The sequence below is a fragment of the Centroberyx affinis genome, unplaced genomic scaffold (genome assembly GCF_046629955.1).
Source record: "Centroberyx affinis isolate AG114_WGS23_722 - 3 ecotype Tasmania unplaced genomic scaffold, CSIRO-AGI_Caff_v1 ptg002649l_1, whole genome shotgun sequence".
In the NCBI taxonomy this organism is placed as follows: Eukaryota; Metazoa; Chordata; class Actinopteri; order Beryciformes; family Berycidae; genus Centroberyx; species Centroberyx affinis.
Window position 1 is genome coordinate 59,434 of NW_027280841.1, and position 16,199 is coordinate 75,632.

At 41.9% G+C, this 16,199-nt stretch overlaps 2 protein-coding genes across 2 annotated transcripts; both read left to right on the forward strand.

Annotated features, from left to right (window-relative positions):
- The first annotated feature begins 105 nt into the window (after positions 1-105).
- On the forward strand, positions 106-7,863 carry znf653 (zinc finger protein 653). Its single transcript, XM_071535046.1, has 10 exons — positions 106-401; positions 656-696; positions 1,129-1,452; positions 1,782-2,338; positions 2,857-3,034; positions 3,208-3,292; positions 3,457-3,574; positions 3,699-3,813; positions 3,901-4,000; positions 6,759-7,863. Exons 1-10 carry the CDS (start codon positions 106-108, stop codon positions 6,934-6,936), a joined length of 1,992 nt encoding a protein of 663 aa, XP_071391147.1. The 3' UTR covers positions 6,937-7,863.
- Positions 7,864-9,238: 1,375 nt separating this feature from the next.
- Positions 9,239-15,136, forward strand: tspan34b (tetraspanin 34b). Its single transcript, XM_071535054.1, has 9 exons — positions 9,239-9,293; positions 9,424-9,501; positions 12,491-12,568; positions 12,946-13,161; positions 13,446-13,520; positions 13,629-13,736; positions 13,850-13,993; positions 14,294-14,386; positions 14,492-15,136. The coding sequence occupies exons 3-9, from the start codon at positions 12,512-12,514 to the stop codon at positions 14,549-14,551; spliced, it is 753 nt and encodes a 250-aa protein (XP_071391155.1). The 5' UTR covers positions 9,239-9,293; positions 9,424-9,501; positions 12,491-12,511; the 3' UTR covers positions 14,552-15,136.
- Positions 15,137-16,199: the final 1,063 nt, after the last annotated feature.

Genomic DNA, 16,199 nt, shown 5'->3' on the forward strand with positions numbered 1-16,199 from the left:
AGGTGAAACGAAAGGCAGTGAAAGCGTTTCTATTCACGCTTCCTGTTAGGTCTGACACAGCTTCCGTAGTCCTGGCTAATCACAACAACAGCTGTTGTTGCCAAGATGGCGGATCGCTTTGCAGAGTTGGAGGGTCCCCTGGACATTAATCAACCCGGGGACCAAGTGAAAGGGGTTTTGAGGCGCTGCAGAGGCCGGCCCAGGCTCACGGACTCTGACCGGGCACAGAGGCGCCTGGAGTCCCGGAAGAAGTACGACGTGAGGAGAGTCTACCTCGGAGAGTCGCACAAGCTGTGGAGTGAGCTCCGCAGGCGGACGAGTTTGAGTGATGCTGGACTGGCCGAGTATCTCATCCTGCTCAACTCTACCTATGGGGAGAAATACCAGCAAAAACACTGCGGGTAGGCCACGCGCTGAGCAATGCATTTGTATTAACCTAACGTTAGCTCACTGGGTGATGCAGGGCCGCATAGTGGTCGACTGTGGTTGGTTGTCATTGTTGTTCATGAAATATCTCCCAATTCTGTCAGCCGCCAAAGTGTTGGCACCTTGACCAGTTTTTGGGGCTTCATTGTGCATCTGTTGTAAACTGCTTAGCCTACCCAGCCAGTGTCCAAATTACTTCCCATACATTGGATATGATTCTGTCTTCTAGGAAGAAGATTGCCCCAGAGGCGTCAGTAAAACCAAAAAAAGGTGAGTCAAGTTAATTTATAAACCTTCATCATGTCTCAAAAGACACAGCAAGACAAGACAGAGAATGAGCCTAACAAGATTGAATTAATCAAGAATTAATCATAACAAAAAAAAGATGCAATACAGTATGCAACAAAATAAAACACAAGGAAGCAAAACAAAGCACAAGACACAAAATAGCATGTTGGAAAGACATAACAGGCGCATGTATCCTACTTACCCGAGCCTAGCCTAGCCTAACTGGAACCAGCAACCTTCAGTTAAGACGAGGAACAACTCCCAAGAAAAACCTAATAAGGAAAAAATAATGGAAGAAAACTTGGGCGGGCCAATTCAAAGAGAAAGTGGTGCCACCAATGCATGTGAATAATTCCCATCAAAGAAAACTCCCAAATAACTCACCCTTCTTACGTGACTCTTGTCGTTCGGCAGGGAGGAAGGAGCGTGTGTCCAGCCTGCAGAGCCTGGTGTCTTGGTACCAGGAGCACTCCCGGTCCTGCCCTCACGAGCCCCAACTCAGGGCGCTGGAGCCCCAGCCCAGCTTCTCCACCGCTGCTATCTGGCAGTGTAACTCCAACCACTCATTTGTGCAGTACCTTTTCTCACCACTGAGGGAGGCAAGTGACTCTGAGAACGAGGGGGGAATGAACAGCGAGGGTGATGGAGAGAGAGCAGCCAAGATAGACGTACCGGTGGCTAAAGGCATTGTGACCAGGAAGAGAAGAAAGGAGGCAAATGCTCACAGATGCTTCAAAGGTACAGTGAAACATAGGGGATGACATCATCTCATAGTGTGACTCATTTTGGTCTTTTAGTTCAAGAGGAGGTAAGATTATAATCAGGGAAAAGAAAATATAATTTTATGTACAGGCCACAGTAGCTGGTAAATCCATTTTCACAATTTTACCAATACAATAATACCTTCAAACAATGGTTGGTTACTTGCCTAAGTGTCAGTAAAGTACACACTCTTACCTGCCACAGACAAAATTATCAGCATTTTTTGCCACCTTAATCCCCTAAATGACCTATATTCCTTGATGATAACCTAGTGTCTTCAAACTGTTTGTCTGCTTTATCTCTAGATGTGGGAGAACATATGGATGTTTCTGGGGTACCAGATACAGCTATGAGCCCCATGGAACAGGCCACCGCTCTCAACCACCAGCCCGGTATGGAGGCCCCCTCTGGGGACGTCCCGCTGACAGAGCAGCCCGTCTGGGAGATGGAGATGGTAATGGAGAGACAGCAGGGCTCCGCTGGAGCAGCATTTCACTCGGCAGGAGAGTCCATCACCTCAGAGGACGAGGCCGAGGATCTGAGAAGAGACAAAGACGAAGAAGGAGGGGGAGGTGGAAGAAGGGAAAGACTCGGAGATGAAGGGATCAGGACAATACCGGATGGTTATGAGTGCGTTGCAGTGACCGAATCTTTAGCTGATAAACTGGAGAAGACCGACGAGGACTCTGCGCTGTCGCAGAGCTTGAGCGATTCGGTTGGACTGGGCTCTCAGCCGGACCTGTCGGTTCCGCCGCCCATGCAGGTGGCAGAGCAGGGAGAGCTGTTCGACCCTCAGACGCTGCAGACGGTGGTGACCAGCTGTGAGATTCCAGACCAGAGGACAACGCTGGAAGGATCACAGGTAGGTAAACGAGAGGCATTTGAGTATTCGGTGGAGACGTTCAAAGGATGTTTTATCCTTCCTATTAGTGTCACACTGACCATTAGGGCTGGGCGATATATGGTTGAAATCAAAATCACGATAATATACGTTTTTTTTTCAATATTGATATATATGACTATATGTCTCACGTATGCAAAATCACGTTAAATAATCAAATTAATGTTCATCCCATTGAACCAAATGGTAATGTTAGGTGTGATGTCAAGCTTGCTTGTTATCATCAGTTGTGTGTCATGATATCCCAAAATCACCATATCATGACGATATGATTCAACTGAAAGATGATAAATGATAATGTTGAATTATCGCCCAGCTCAGTCAACAGTAGTAGTGCAGTAGGAGTACCTGGTAAAAAGGAGCACATTGTTGATTCTCCCAATAGTTACAATAGTTTTTTTCTTTCCTGGTGACCGTCCAAAGCTCTCTTGCCCTGGTTGCGCATTGTAGCGATTCATGTGACTTCCTCTTATTCCCAGTTAATTATCATCACTGGCCCCAGTTATGAGGCTCTGGCGTCAGAAGGCATCCAGCTCAACATGGGAGGCGGAGACGTGGAGGAGGTCACCTGCACTGTCATCGAAGGCGTCACCTACAACCAGGTCTGCCAATCAGACACGGACCTAAGGACAGCAGAGGAGGAAGACTCCATCACAGGTCTGCTATATTAAGAATTAGCATCACAATTTCTGAGAATTACTCGGAGAAGTTATAGCCTTACTTCATGTGACAAACCGTGCTTTGAGCATTTGCTATGTGCTATTGCTTTTCCTATTGATAAATGATAGCTGTATCAGAGTCGTTTTGTAATAGCACTGCTTTCTCCTCAGGTTTGAGTGAAAAGCAGCTGCTGCAGCCCACTGTTGAGCCTCTGGAGCTGAGTAGTGAGAGAGAGCTGCAGAGGAGTCTGAGCAGGTTAGTGGCCCACATACTTGGTGAATGTAGGTGGAGATGGCTGTAAGACACAAGTGGGAAGGTTTTGAGGCTATACGAGTTCAATAGAGACTGTAATCACCAACCTCTAGTTATATAGTCCTCTTATTCTGAGGACTAACCATGCATTCTCTCTTTTTTCGTAGTGTCAGGTCAAAGAGGAACAGGCGAGGCCCCGTCATCGAGGCGGACGGTATGCTCAAGATGTTCCACTGTCCCTATGAGGGCTGCAGTCAAGTCTATGTAGCTATTAGCAGCTTTCAGGTAGACAACACAACTTTTTTTGTTCATGCTCCACACTGGATTTCAACTTTTACTAAATGAGTCATTGTTTAGCTGATGGTTAAAATAACAATAATCTCTTTGTTTACATTTTTTTTCTCTGTAGAACCATGTGAACCTCGTTCACAGGAAAGGGAGAACCAAGGTTTGCCCCCACCCAGGCTGTGGAAAAAAGTTCTACCTGTCAAACCATCTACATCGCCACATGATCATCCATTCAGGTAGGATCACAAACCCGCACTTTTAAATCCCAGCATGTCAGAGTCTATCTCCATAAACCCCAAAATGTAATAGAATTTTTTCTGCAGGGGTCCGAGATTTCATCTGCGAGACGTGCGGAAAATCGTTTAAACGTAAGAATCACCTGGAGGTTCACAGGCGGACCCACACAGGAGAAACGCCGCTTCAGTAAGTTATTAACGCTGAACTCAAGGCTTAGCATTAAGCTTCTGTGCACTGGGCAAGTTAGACTGAATTTCCAATGCCCAGCAAGCTCTATCTAGAACCTAGTTTTGATCTCTCACTGGATGAAGGAAGCATGCAGGCTGCTGTCACCTGAAAGCATAAATACATGTTGTCCATTGATATTTTCCACCATAGTCGGCTACATTGTTGCAAATCATGGAAATTTCTTACTGATAGAGTTATTGGAATATGATATTTCTTAAAATGTGTGCCCTGCATGTTTCCTCCTGATAATCAGGCATGCTGCTTCAAGTGAGCATTTTTTTTTTAGGTTTTCAACATAAATGATCATAATTAAATTGCACTTACTGTACTGTAAACGCCTGGCGAGTAGAATGACAAAGGCAATGACATCTGTTTTTAAAGTGGTGAGTTGTGGGTGGGGTCACTCCAAATATTGCCATAAGGGGTCTCACTTACACCAGAGAGTATTTTGAAGATTCCTTTCCAATAGCTTTCAAGACATGGGCAGGACCAGAGCATGTGTGACATATTAGCAGGGGATTGATTACATCTATCACAATTAGGACTTACATCCTTGTAAATTTTAGAGACCCTCGCTTTGGCCCAATAAACCTGATGAACAATTTTACACTGAATAAAAGGATGAAAGTATGTAGTCTTATTAAAGCGGCCTTCCACAACTCTTATGGAATTTCCTCTCCCACAGTGCTTTAACTCCACTTGAGGAGGTTAAACATAAGGAGTGTTCGGTCATATAAAATCGACATTGAACCCTTCAAAGAAGCGAGTGGAGTAAGAAAAGTATCCAGTAGTGTGTCATTAGGATAGAGCAGGAACCAAACCCACAAAATTTTTAGATACCCCTACCCGGGGTAGAACAAAACATGAGCTTGTTTTTTCATAACTTTGACATGTCCCCTTCATGAAATGGATGGTCATAATTTTTCTTTTTACTGCAAAAGTCATTAAATTCATCAATGAATTGATTCACCACATAGGCAAAAAAGTGCAAAAAAAACCACCTGCCCTGAAAGAGGGAGTACCAAGTTAATCCCATGTCATTTTCTACCTACTAGTTGTATTTACATCATATTTGCACTGATGGTCTACAGGTAGTGTCCCTACACTCCAAAGCAACCAGAATGTCAAAATATGGTTCTATTGTGAATCAGCAGCCTTTTATATAAGGCCTTATTATAGGCGTAAATATCAAACAGTTAATTTTTCTGAGAAATGCTCACTTCTAATCCTTGGTGTTAAAAGGGTGTAACTGCACTTATGCCCGTTTGACACCTAGCAAAACCTCACTTTTGACACTGAACAAGCATTGTGGGTAGAGGATTCTAACAGCACTTAGGTCAACTCAAAATGCATGCTGACGTAAGTAATGCTAGCATGGCAGCATGATCACATAATTTTTAGTATCCTATTCATAACCTAATTAATATTCTAGGTCAATATTAGATGAATGTAAATATGTTAATATTCCCATTAAAAACATAGGCCTATAGATTCAAAGTGTTATTTTATAATGTTAGGAGTGTGAACTGGTCAAGATGAGCTCTGATACTAAGACTGCTGGTAGCTGAAGTTCTCCCTCAGTGTTATGAGGAGTTTTACAGGTCTTTGAATGTGTCCCAGGACACATCAATAAGTGATGTGTCCTGGGACACATACAAAAATGTATTATACTAGCAAAAGAAAAAAAAGTAGTAGTTTAGAATCAAAAGTAGCTTCTTATGTCTATAGAGGTTTATTAAAAAGGGTTATTAAAAGTTTTTAACAGAAAAAATGTATGAATCAATTTGATATGTTCCATGTAGCCTACAATTTTAAAGGCCTTGGTGAAAGTTGCTGAGCATTACTTCAAGATAAAGATACTCATTCTGATCTTGTTTTATATTTCAGTGTTGATTGAAGTGTAATTGCTAGTTCTACCCCAGGTAGGGGTAGAGCAAAAACTAAGGCCCTTTTTGAGGGTTTGTTCCTGCACTAGGAAGGGTATTTTTCTGATAACTGTTGAAATGAGGCAAATATGTTATTGATGTAGAAATCCTTAAACTTTTTAATGCCAATATCAGACTATATGGAAAACATCCCATCATTTAAGGATGGGGGGAAAGACCGGGTTTAGAGAGACTGGAGCAGAAGAGGAAAGTGTTTGGAGCCCAAAAAAGCGCTTGAATTGATTCCAGGGCAGGTAGTGGAGTAGGTTTAGAGGATAAGGCCTCCAATCGCAACCAAACTGGGAAATAAAAGGCAATATCCTTGTTTTGCAGCCAATATTGGATGATCCTAAGGGTAGCAGACCAGTAGTAAAACCTGAAATTCGGTAATGCTAAACCACCAAGTGACTTGGGTCTCTGTAATAGCTGTTTACTTATTCTGTTTTTTTAAATGTTTTTTCTAAGTGAGCATTTTGCAGTGTGCTTTGCTGGAATTGTTCTCCCTGCAGCACACTCACAATCAAAGTTGGAACTGAACAAGAATATTGAAATGAATTTCACCTGCCTTATAATTCGGATATGCAGCTGTTCACTCAAGAGGACAGCAAGTTTTATAGAAATGGTTTTTTTTTATCATGCAACTTGCCACAACAAGTTGTCACTGAAAATGAGTAAGGATTTTATTTGACTGTGGATAAGCATCTATAAATGTAACACACCTCATAGTCATCTACATGACCATCCCTCCTATCTTTCTTCTTCCCTACTCCTTCAATCTTGTCTTCCCTCAGATGTGAGATCTGTGGGTACCAGTGTCGCCAGCGCGCCTCCCTCAACTGGCACATGAAGAAGCACACTCCAGAGGCCCACTACAACTTCACCTGTGAGTACTGCGGCAAGAGGTTCGAGAAGCTGGACAGCGTGAAATTCCACAAGCTAAAGAGCCATCCGGACAAGCAGGCGACCTGAGGCGTCGTAACACTGCTGGTAGGAGAGAACAATACCAAAAAACGAGAGAAGATGGCCCTCAGAGACAGAAGGAAGACATGAAGTTCATTTGCTGTGCTTGTTGCCCCTCTGGTGTTCAGGATGACCTAACATGTCTTTACAGAGGCAGTTGATAAAGACATCAATTAGCCCAAAGGTGGGCCGGTCTCACAGCTGTGCGGGACACAAGCTGTTTCAGATTCCGAGGCCCAGATGAGGATTTGAACACATTTGGTACCAGGGGAAAAAAAAGCTCAAAAGAAGTTTACATTGTCTTACATTGTTTCTCTACGGGTTGTAGACGGGTTGTTTTCCATTCATTATTTTCTTTGCTTACAGAGTATAGATGATCGTTCTGTCCAATGATACACCAAGAGAAATGATTCATGACCTTAATCAATGTGGCATGAATATCAAGATGTCCATACAAATGTTTGTTAAATATTGCATTCTAAATTGAGGCTGTGAAGATTTTTGTCAATGAGGTTTGCAATTGTGACCTTTGTGTGTTGCACTATACTGCTTGTCATGACACAAATACTGGGTCTTCCGTTTTGAGCATCCAGATTGGGCGTGGATTAGCGTGGACCATGTGGACTGTAGTCTTGATCATAGATTTTCCTATTAGTCTGTCGTCTCTGTCCAAGTGTCCTGACTCATAGGCAGCGATGAGAAATGCTGCCCAACTGAGTTGTATGTGATGCTTAATTTCTCAGGAAAGTGACTAGTTCTCTTGTGTCCCTGTCTCATGTTCTGTCAGTGTGTGGAGCGCTTGTGTCTCGTTTGATGCCGAACATTTTTTTTATTTAGTTTCTAAGCAGATGCACTTTTTTTGTCCCCTCTGTCAGTGTCATCCGCCGATGATTCACTGTAAAATATGTGAATATGACACGTATTGGTATTGTACATTTTTTTTCTGAAAAACATTTGTTTGAGACAAATGGCTAATAAAATGCAGTGTGTTCTTGACTCTTGAATAATATGCTCGGGGGTGTGTGTCTGTGTGCGGTTGTGTCGAAGTGTGGGTGTGCATAAATAGTAAGGAAGGGCATGAAAAGCATGAGTGTTATGTCACTTAGTCACAAAATGACTACGCAGATACTGGACTCTTTCAGTCAGCTGAATGTTGGACAGTTACTGGCTTTTGAGATCCTTGTGTAAATGGTTTTACAGCAAGATTTGGCTTGAGGGACGCCTATCAGACTCCAGGTCAGATATAAGAGTGCTGACAGTATAAGAGTCATGAATGTGAGTTTATATGAAATACAGCTTTTAAAATGAGGAAGTATGCCATATATGTACAATAGACATTGATAACCAACTTCCTAGCATTTAATAATGTACTGTGAGAATTTGAGTATTATTTTCATATTATATAATTCATATCAGCACGTTACATGCATAACATGCTTTACCAGTAGGGCTGCAACTAACGATTATTTTCATTGTCGATTAATCTGTCGATTATTTTCTCGATTAATCGATTAGCTGTTTGGTCTATAAAATGTCAGAAAATGGTGAAAAATGTTGATCAGTGTTTCCCAAAGCCCAAGATGACGTCCTCAAATGTCTTGTTTTGTCCACAACCCAAAGATATTCAGTTTACTGTCATAGAGGAGTAAAGAAACCAGAAAATATTCACATTTAAGAAGCTGGAATCAGAGAATTTTGACTTATTTTTCTTAAAAAATTACTCAAACCGATTAATCGATTATCAAAATAGTTGGCGATTAATTTAATAGTTGACAACTAATCGATTAATCGTTGCAGCTCTATTTACCAGCTATCCTAAAATGCCATTGCAAAATGCTGTCTTTCATCTCTTTTAAAAGGTTGTGAAATTCACATACAATGAATGTCACGCTGTACAATGTAAGAAAGATGAGGTCAAAGTCTGACCAAGCGATGATGCCAAGTGACATTCAACCTGCTGACAGCCCAGTTTTCTATTAGTTTAGGAAAAGCGATGGTTGAGACTCTCCCTATACTGTGTGAGGTAGTGGAAGTGAAGTGAAGTAGTATTCTCATGGAATGTTGCAGTATTTTACTCGTATTCACACACCAGCTACAAATTCACACCTCCAAACAAAGCATGTGTATGTGTGTGCATGTTAAAGATTGCCGTGGCTACAGACAGGTGCTCCCTCTCTCCCTCAGGTGGAGGAGGAGTGGGGGGGGGGCAAGCTTTACTCCATGGTGATGCTTAGGTCACGCCCACCCGCTCCCCCTCCCTCTCCCTGACTTATAATCAAGTGGCAGCTCTAAATAAGAGCAGAAAGCTGAATGAGTAAGCTACTCACTCACTACTCACTCACTCAAGATCCTCCACATCTGACAGAGTAAGCGACAGAGGGAGTTAAGAGAGGGAGAGAGAGAGAGAATTTTGTAGGTCATTTTCAGAGGACAAAGGGAGAAACAAGCGCACACTCCTGAGCTCCTGGTATCTCACATTTTACTTTGCTCCCACAGCAACAGCCTCCATCATCGGAGTGAAGGTAGAGACTCCCCCGCCCTCGCAGCAACTTCCTGGAATAGCTCCTCTGAAAGGTAAGACTGGAGCATTAAGAATGACTTGACTTCAACCGCTTGTCATTTAGAGCAATACCATATGGTAGCTTGTTCATGTTGTGTGTTTTGGGGGCTGGAGGTATGCTTATTTTTCCTGGTGAACTCAGGTGCCGTGACAACGTAGGGAGGGATCCAACAATGATCCTTTGTGTGTCTCCTGAGACCAAGGCTCCAGCCGGCAATTATTCCTCTCAATGGCATCCTTTGAGATTTGTCTCCTGTTTTTTGATGGATGTTGGTCAGTCAGAGACAGTTCAGAGGCTTTGTTGATCAGTGTGAGGAGGAAATACTGCTTGGTTTTCTTACTTGCAATTATTGATGTCCCAAAATAAGAATTACTCTATCATAAGACCAACAAACATAGCTCAATCTGTTTGCCTTTATGTTATATATGTCATCTCCAAGCTAGGGGAGAAAGATTGTCATTTTTGTTAACATGTTTCATAAGACGTTTCAAACAAGTAATATTACATAAACATTTACTGAAGTACACTGATGTTAAGCTTTGATACCTGTGTTACAGAGGGACATGCTGTGTGACTCATCGAGCATTTTAATGATGGATACAATAATGGATTTTGTTTATGACATTATTTGCATTATACAAACTATGTAAATCTATTGTAAAGCCCCAGGAACATTCTTTTATAGTGTATTTTAAATGGTGAATCAAAGAGAAGGAAATAAGTCGTTTTAGAGTGATTAGTGCGCTGTGGGTGCCTTCGCGCTCGTTGCTGGGACATTTTGTTTGTGATTTGCATGTGACTCCAGCCTGTTAATACATCACCGGGCTGACTACATAGTGTTAGAGTGGAGTTACTGGAGATGGCTGACCAGAAGGAAGTGGGAACAGCTCAGGGGTTAGAGGAGAGGTGGGAGCTGGGGGAGTCAAGGCGATCGCTCATTATGTTTCTAAGGACGTCCTGGCCGCTGCTCTCTGGCCCCCAAATGTATGATTAACTTGATGATGGCCAGCTTTACTCGGACATTTTGGTCACAGTCACATTACTGACAAGCCACTTCCTGTTTTTCGATACATATTTGCATATCTGATATGCTTGATGAAGTATGCTTGGGGAAGGTCTTAGGGAATGAACATAACATAAAAGGCCTCTCACAGTGCGCTATGAATGAAAGAGCAGTGAATGGAGGCCGTGAAGGACATCCCAATTAGATATCCTCAAAAAGCAGCCTGTTGCAATACACAATAGGGTGCTTTGCTTGGTCATTGTTGTTCGGGATAACAATTTGTCTGTTTTGTCACACCACACAAAGGCCACTGTTCCACATCTGGGAGGTCCACACACACACACACACACACACACACACACACACACACACACATTGGGGACAGAAGTGCTTGAAGTGACTCAGGAGCAGAGGGAGAAGAAACGGGTCATAAAATTAAGTGGGATGAGGAGATAGGCCACCGTGTGCATGTGTGTGTATGTGGTGTGTAGGTGGTTGTTATGTATTTGTATGTGTGTGCTTGTATGTATGTTATGTGTGAGTGTTTGAGCATGTGCAATAACACATGTATGTATGTGTGTGTGTGCAGGTATGGAGGTAGTTAATGGGCTGCTACATTATAATGTGCCCCTGATTGGTGCTGAGTGTTAGGACCATAAAGTTTCTAACCACTTCCTTGGCGTGCGATGGATTGGCTGGCTGGCCAGAGAATTTTCTATGCAAATGAAGACGCCAGATCCCTTGTTCCTTTTGTATACTGCATGTGTCCATAGGCTATGGCCATGCCTTCCATCCAGTTCCACATTTCCCCATATTATAAAACAGAGTTCTGAATTTGAATGTAATTAGAGAAAGTCTCTCTCGAGGAATGAGAAAGTTGTAGAAAGAGAAATCTAGTCTAGTCTAGTTTATTTCAGCCAAGTCTCAAAGGGCTTTACATACCATCATATACCATACTACATCATACATATACATACTACATATATATAGACATCATATAAATCCTATGCTAGGTCATATACATACTTCATATACATTGTTTACTACATCATATGCATACTATACATCATATACTACATAATATACATCATATACCATACTATGGGCAATTTAGACTCTTCAATTCACCTGACCTTCATGTCTCTGGGCTGTGGGAAATCTACATGTTGCTGGGGAACAACTTTTTAATTATTTGCATACCACAGGCCTATGATTTTATTTGTGTAGTGACACATTTTAACGAAAATACAGTGAGGCGTACTCCTTTAGTCACTGCCTCTGTACTTGTAATTGTAAACTAAACAAAGACCTCACCCAAGTTCCATGTACGCTGGTATGCGTATAGTAAATGTCCTCAGCAAAGCAAGGGCACTCTGAGTGTTTGAGAAAGATAAGTTTTTCTACTTACAAAGGGTAAAAGGTGAGAGGAGTTGGGAAAGTGGCAGGTGTTTTCCCGCACCCTGCTCTCTCCCACCTCTCACACTCTGACAGAGTGCCGGTCTCCTGGAAACAATTCAAAGAGAGGAAACGGCATCTTACCTATACAAACGCACTCTGTTAATTTGTCACCTAATTGGCAGAGCATAATGACGTAGTGAAACTCAGGAAAACACTGCTTTCTGTCATTGATACTATATGTACAAAACAGTACCTGTCACATGTGTGTGTCACTTGTTTGTGTTGCATCATTCTTTCCTATGTTAGATCTACGTAGTTAGGCTCTTTCTCTGTGAAGTGCTTTGAGACGTGCATGTGATAAAGGGCTATGTAAATAATTGAACTTGAACTTGAACTTGTAAAAAGTGCTGTTAAATATGAATAACATCTTTATGGAGGAATAAACTTCATGTGTCCAAAGAAAAAGACTGTGAAATCTTTGTCATAATCTTCATGGGATAAAACATGGTGTGAGAATCTTGTTCAATCCAGAACAGAACCACCAGATTCAACAATGTCTGTCTCAATTTTCCTCTTCTTTTCTTCCTTCTTTTTTTTATAGGCAGAACAATCCGCAGCAACAATGGGGTGCTTTGGATTCCTCAAAGTCATGATGTTTGCTTTTAATGGCATCATCTTTGTAAGTTGAGAGTGTTTTATATCTAATGAGAAATCATTCAAATTATGATAATACAGTTTTGCATGACAGAACATTGGTTTGCTGGATAAGAAATATGTCCTACGTGTGAAGAAGGAAGCACACAAGGCAGTCATGTAATGAATATCAAGACATACAAAGTATATCTGCTTTGTTTATTTGGCACGACTGGTCAACTGCTACGTGCAGACTGACATCTAGGAATGTATTACATCTAGGAGTGTATTTAGTCATTCACTCCGCCCTCAACAGAAATACATCTGCGAAAGAGAATCATCCGTAACATTTCCCCTTTCTTCTCCTTCCCCACTCCTCCACCCTTCCATCCATCCCCTCTTGTCCCTGCCTCCCTCCTCCAGTTGGCGGGTGCTGCCATCCTGGGCGTTGGGGTCTGGGTGAAGGTGGACAGCGGTTCCGTCCTCGGCTTCCTCCAGAAGATCGACAACGCCCCGGCAGAGCTCAGCCAGCTCCTCAACGTGGGCTACCTGCTGATTGCAGTAGGAGCCATCCTGCTCGTCATTGGCTTTCTAGGCTGCTGTGGAGCGGTGAGGGAGAGCAGGTGCATGCTGCTGCTGGTAGGTTGTCTGCTGCTTTGTATTGGGGGTCAAAGGGTGGCTAGAGACTGTATGGCAGGACTGATTCCACCTCAATTTTGTACAGCCTATTTCTTTCTAAAAATTGCTACAATTCTTTTTGTTTTTCTAGTGTAAGGACTGTTAAGCCAATTATTGCAAGAATATAATATCTTTTTATTAAAGCCCTTGATTTGAGCGTTTAGATCTTCATCAAACATACATTTTCACCTAAAATGTCCTTATCTCATGCAGCGCCTAATAAAACATTCCTATCTTTCCTCTAGTTCTTCGTCGTAGTCTTGATCGTCTTCATAGCGGAGGTTGCTGGAGCTGTGGTGATCTTGGTATTCAAACCCTTGGTAAGTCATTAAGGAACTTTTTCACACGCAGGATATCGGCGGCCCGCTCTTAGTTGACACTTGCTTTGGTAATTGGAATGCAAAAAGTAATCTGTGCTTGCATTCTAGGCCGAGGATTTGATCAACAAGCTGGGCACCAAGGCAGTTGAAAGCATCAAGAGGGACTATGGGGAAAATCCTGATGTCACAGGGCTCTGGAATGTTACTATGGATACGGTACATTGTTCTGTTGGACAAATTATGAAATGTGCGATAAACTGATGACAATCTTTTTCACTCCATGTCGCCAGTGCTTTGTGTAATATATCCTCTCCCTGTGTCCCTGTTAGCTGAAATGCTGTGGATTCTACGGCTATACCGACTTCACAGACTCTCCATTTTACAGCAACAACATGAATCAATACCCATCACTGTGCTGCCCAAGCAATGACAACCCTTGTAATGCGACAGTGGCTGCCAGTGTATCCAACACGGTATGGGCTTTGACAGTAATGTAATGTTAAAGACACCCCATTTTGGTTATTTACTTATGTCTTAAACTACTTACTATATCGTATGCAACATTTTTATATCCAAAAGATTTATATCAGTTTAAATGAGTGAGGTAATTTCACAAATAAAAAGTCGGGGAAGTGAGTTTAGATGGGTTTACCTTCCACAATACTCCTGGGCTTTGGATTTGGAAACAGTAGGCTACAGAAGCCAAGTGTCTGATACAAAACCATTTTGTATTACTAAGCTGTCATTCTATCACTCCTCTTTCTGTTCCTCAGACAATCACTGGCTGCTTCCCAAAGTTCAAGAAGCTGATTGATGACAACGCAGTTGTTATTGTGGCAGTGGCACTGGGAATTGCAGCTCTGGAGGTAGACCTTTTAGCCATTTTATTTGTTTGTTTACATTTTTACTTTCTTATTTACTTACTTATTTATTTTGATTCATCCCTGATGTGGATATCCTTTCCCCCTCAGATATGTGCCATGGTTGTCTCCATGACCCTTTACTGCAAAATAGGATCAAAGAGAGACTAACTACAAATGGAGAGGGCCTTAGAAGAACCATTTTAATTCACTGGAACCTTCCAAGTGCCTACGCTGACTCTGGAGGAGTGAAGGACTACACCTGAGGAGTGAAGGACTACACCTGAGGAGTGAAGGACTACACCTGAGGAGTGAAGGATTACACCTGTGTGTTGCAGAAATGCCTTATTGTGGGACACAGTTGATGTCAGACCTTGTGCAATCAGAATCATTGAACTACATAACATCTATTTTTACTGAAGTCTATCTAATGGATGGCTCTTATGAATGTACATATTTATTTCTTAAGATTGGAACACTACACTCCTCACAGAATAGATTTCACTAGAGTTTCTAAGGTCAAGCAGTGCTGCTGCGTGCCTGTAACACATCACCAGTTAACGAGTTATTACATGACAATTGCATTCATCATGATAATGAAACAGAGGCGGGGATCAATGTTGGAGACAGGAATCACTGTTGGAAATTATTGCTGCAATGGCGCAGCCTGCAAAATAGGAAAGAATATTATACATTATTTGTATGTGTGTTGTATGGTGACAAAGTTTTTGAAATAAAGTGAAAAGTATTTCTCTAGACCTGGTGTATTTTGTGCTGGTTGCATGCATGTTGCTGCAGTAGCCCAATATGGAGGTGGTGTTTTTTTACAGATGTTCCAAGAGAACCAACACACCAACACACCAACATTGCAGTTGAAAATCAAGATAAAAAAAAAATCAACCCTCCCACTTTAGCCAGGTTTTGACAACAAACATATTTGGCCAAAGAGACACTAGTGCATTTTGAACTGTAATCACAATCACTCAATCAAATAATAAATCATCAGCTGGCTAGCTAAGGATATCAGCTCCATTAGGTGCCATTTTCCTCTATCTGAAACCATAAACTGTGGAACCATGAGTTGTGAGTTTGTTTGGACAAGATAACATACACCTCATATTAATCTGAATCAGAAGCAAGCTCATTTGTTTGTTTAGTGTGATTAGTCTGAAATATAACAGTAGGTGTTAATGTGTGACTGGAGCCAGCAGCATTACCTTGACTCTTTCCTTTCAGTGTTTTTTTCTGCTCCTGGGTCTGAGTATGAATCACTGTTACTCTTTATTGCTGACATTATTGAGACTGTCTTCCCCTTTGAGTGCAGGCACCTGGTAAGATATGGATGATTTAATTGTTTCAAAATGATGAATTTGCTAATCTTCAGGCATACTGCGACTAAGTGCCTTACAATACTGCTGAGCTTCATGGTGCTGCTTAAATGGACCCAGCAGTGGCAGACACTCCATCATGCATCATCAAGCAACACTGTCATGTTCAAGGTGTTTCATTTGGTTATATGAGAATATCCAGGGTGACCAGTGTGAAAACTCTCCGGGTTGAACTACCCAAACACAAGACTTTGGCAGCTTGTGATGCAATTGCACTCTCTGCTGGACTCAGTGAGTTACTGAGTGAAACCTTCATTTGATGCACTGCATTTCTGTTAGAACAGTGCCTGTATTTAAATTACCTCTCTGAAGAAAAATATAAAGTATTGATCAAGAATCAACCAATTATATGACCTATAACTCAAATATTATGGTAGCCTATAAAAGACATAATCTAGGGCAATTTCATGTCCCACTGAGATTTATTACAT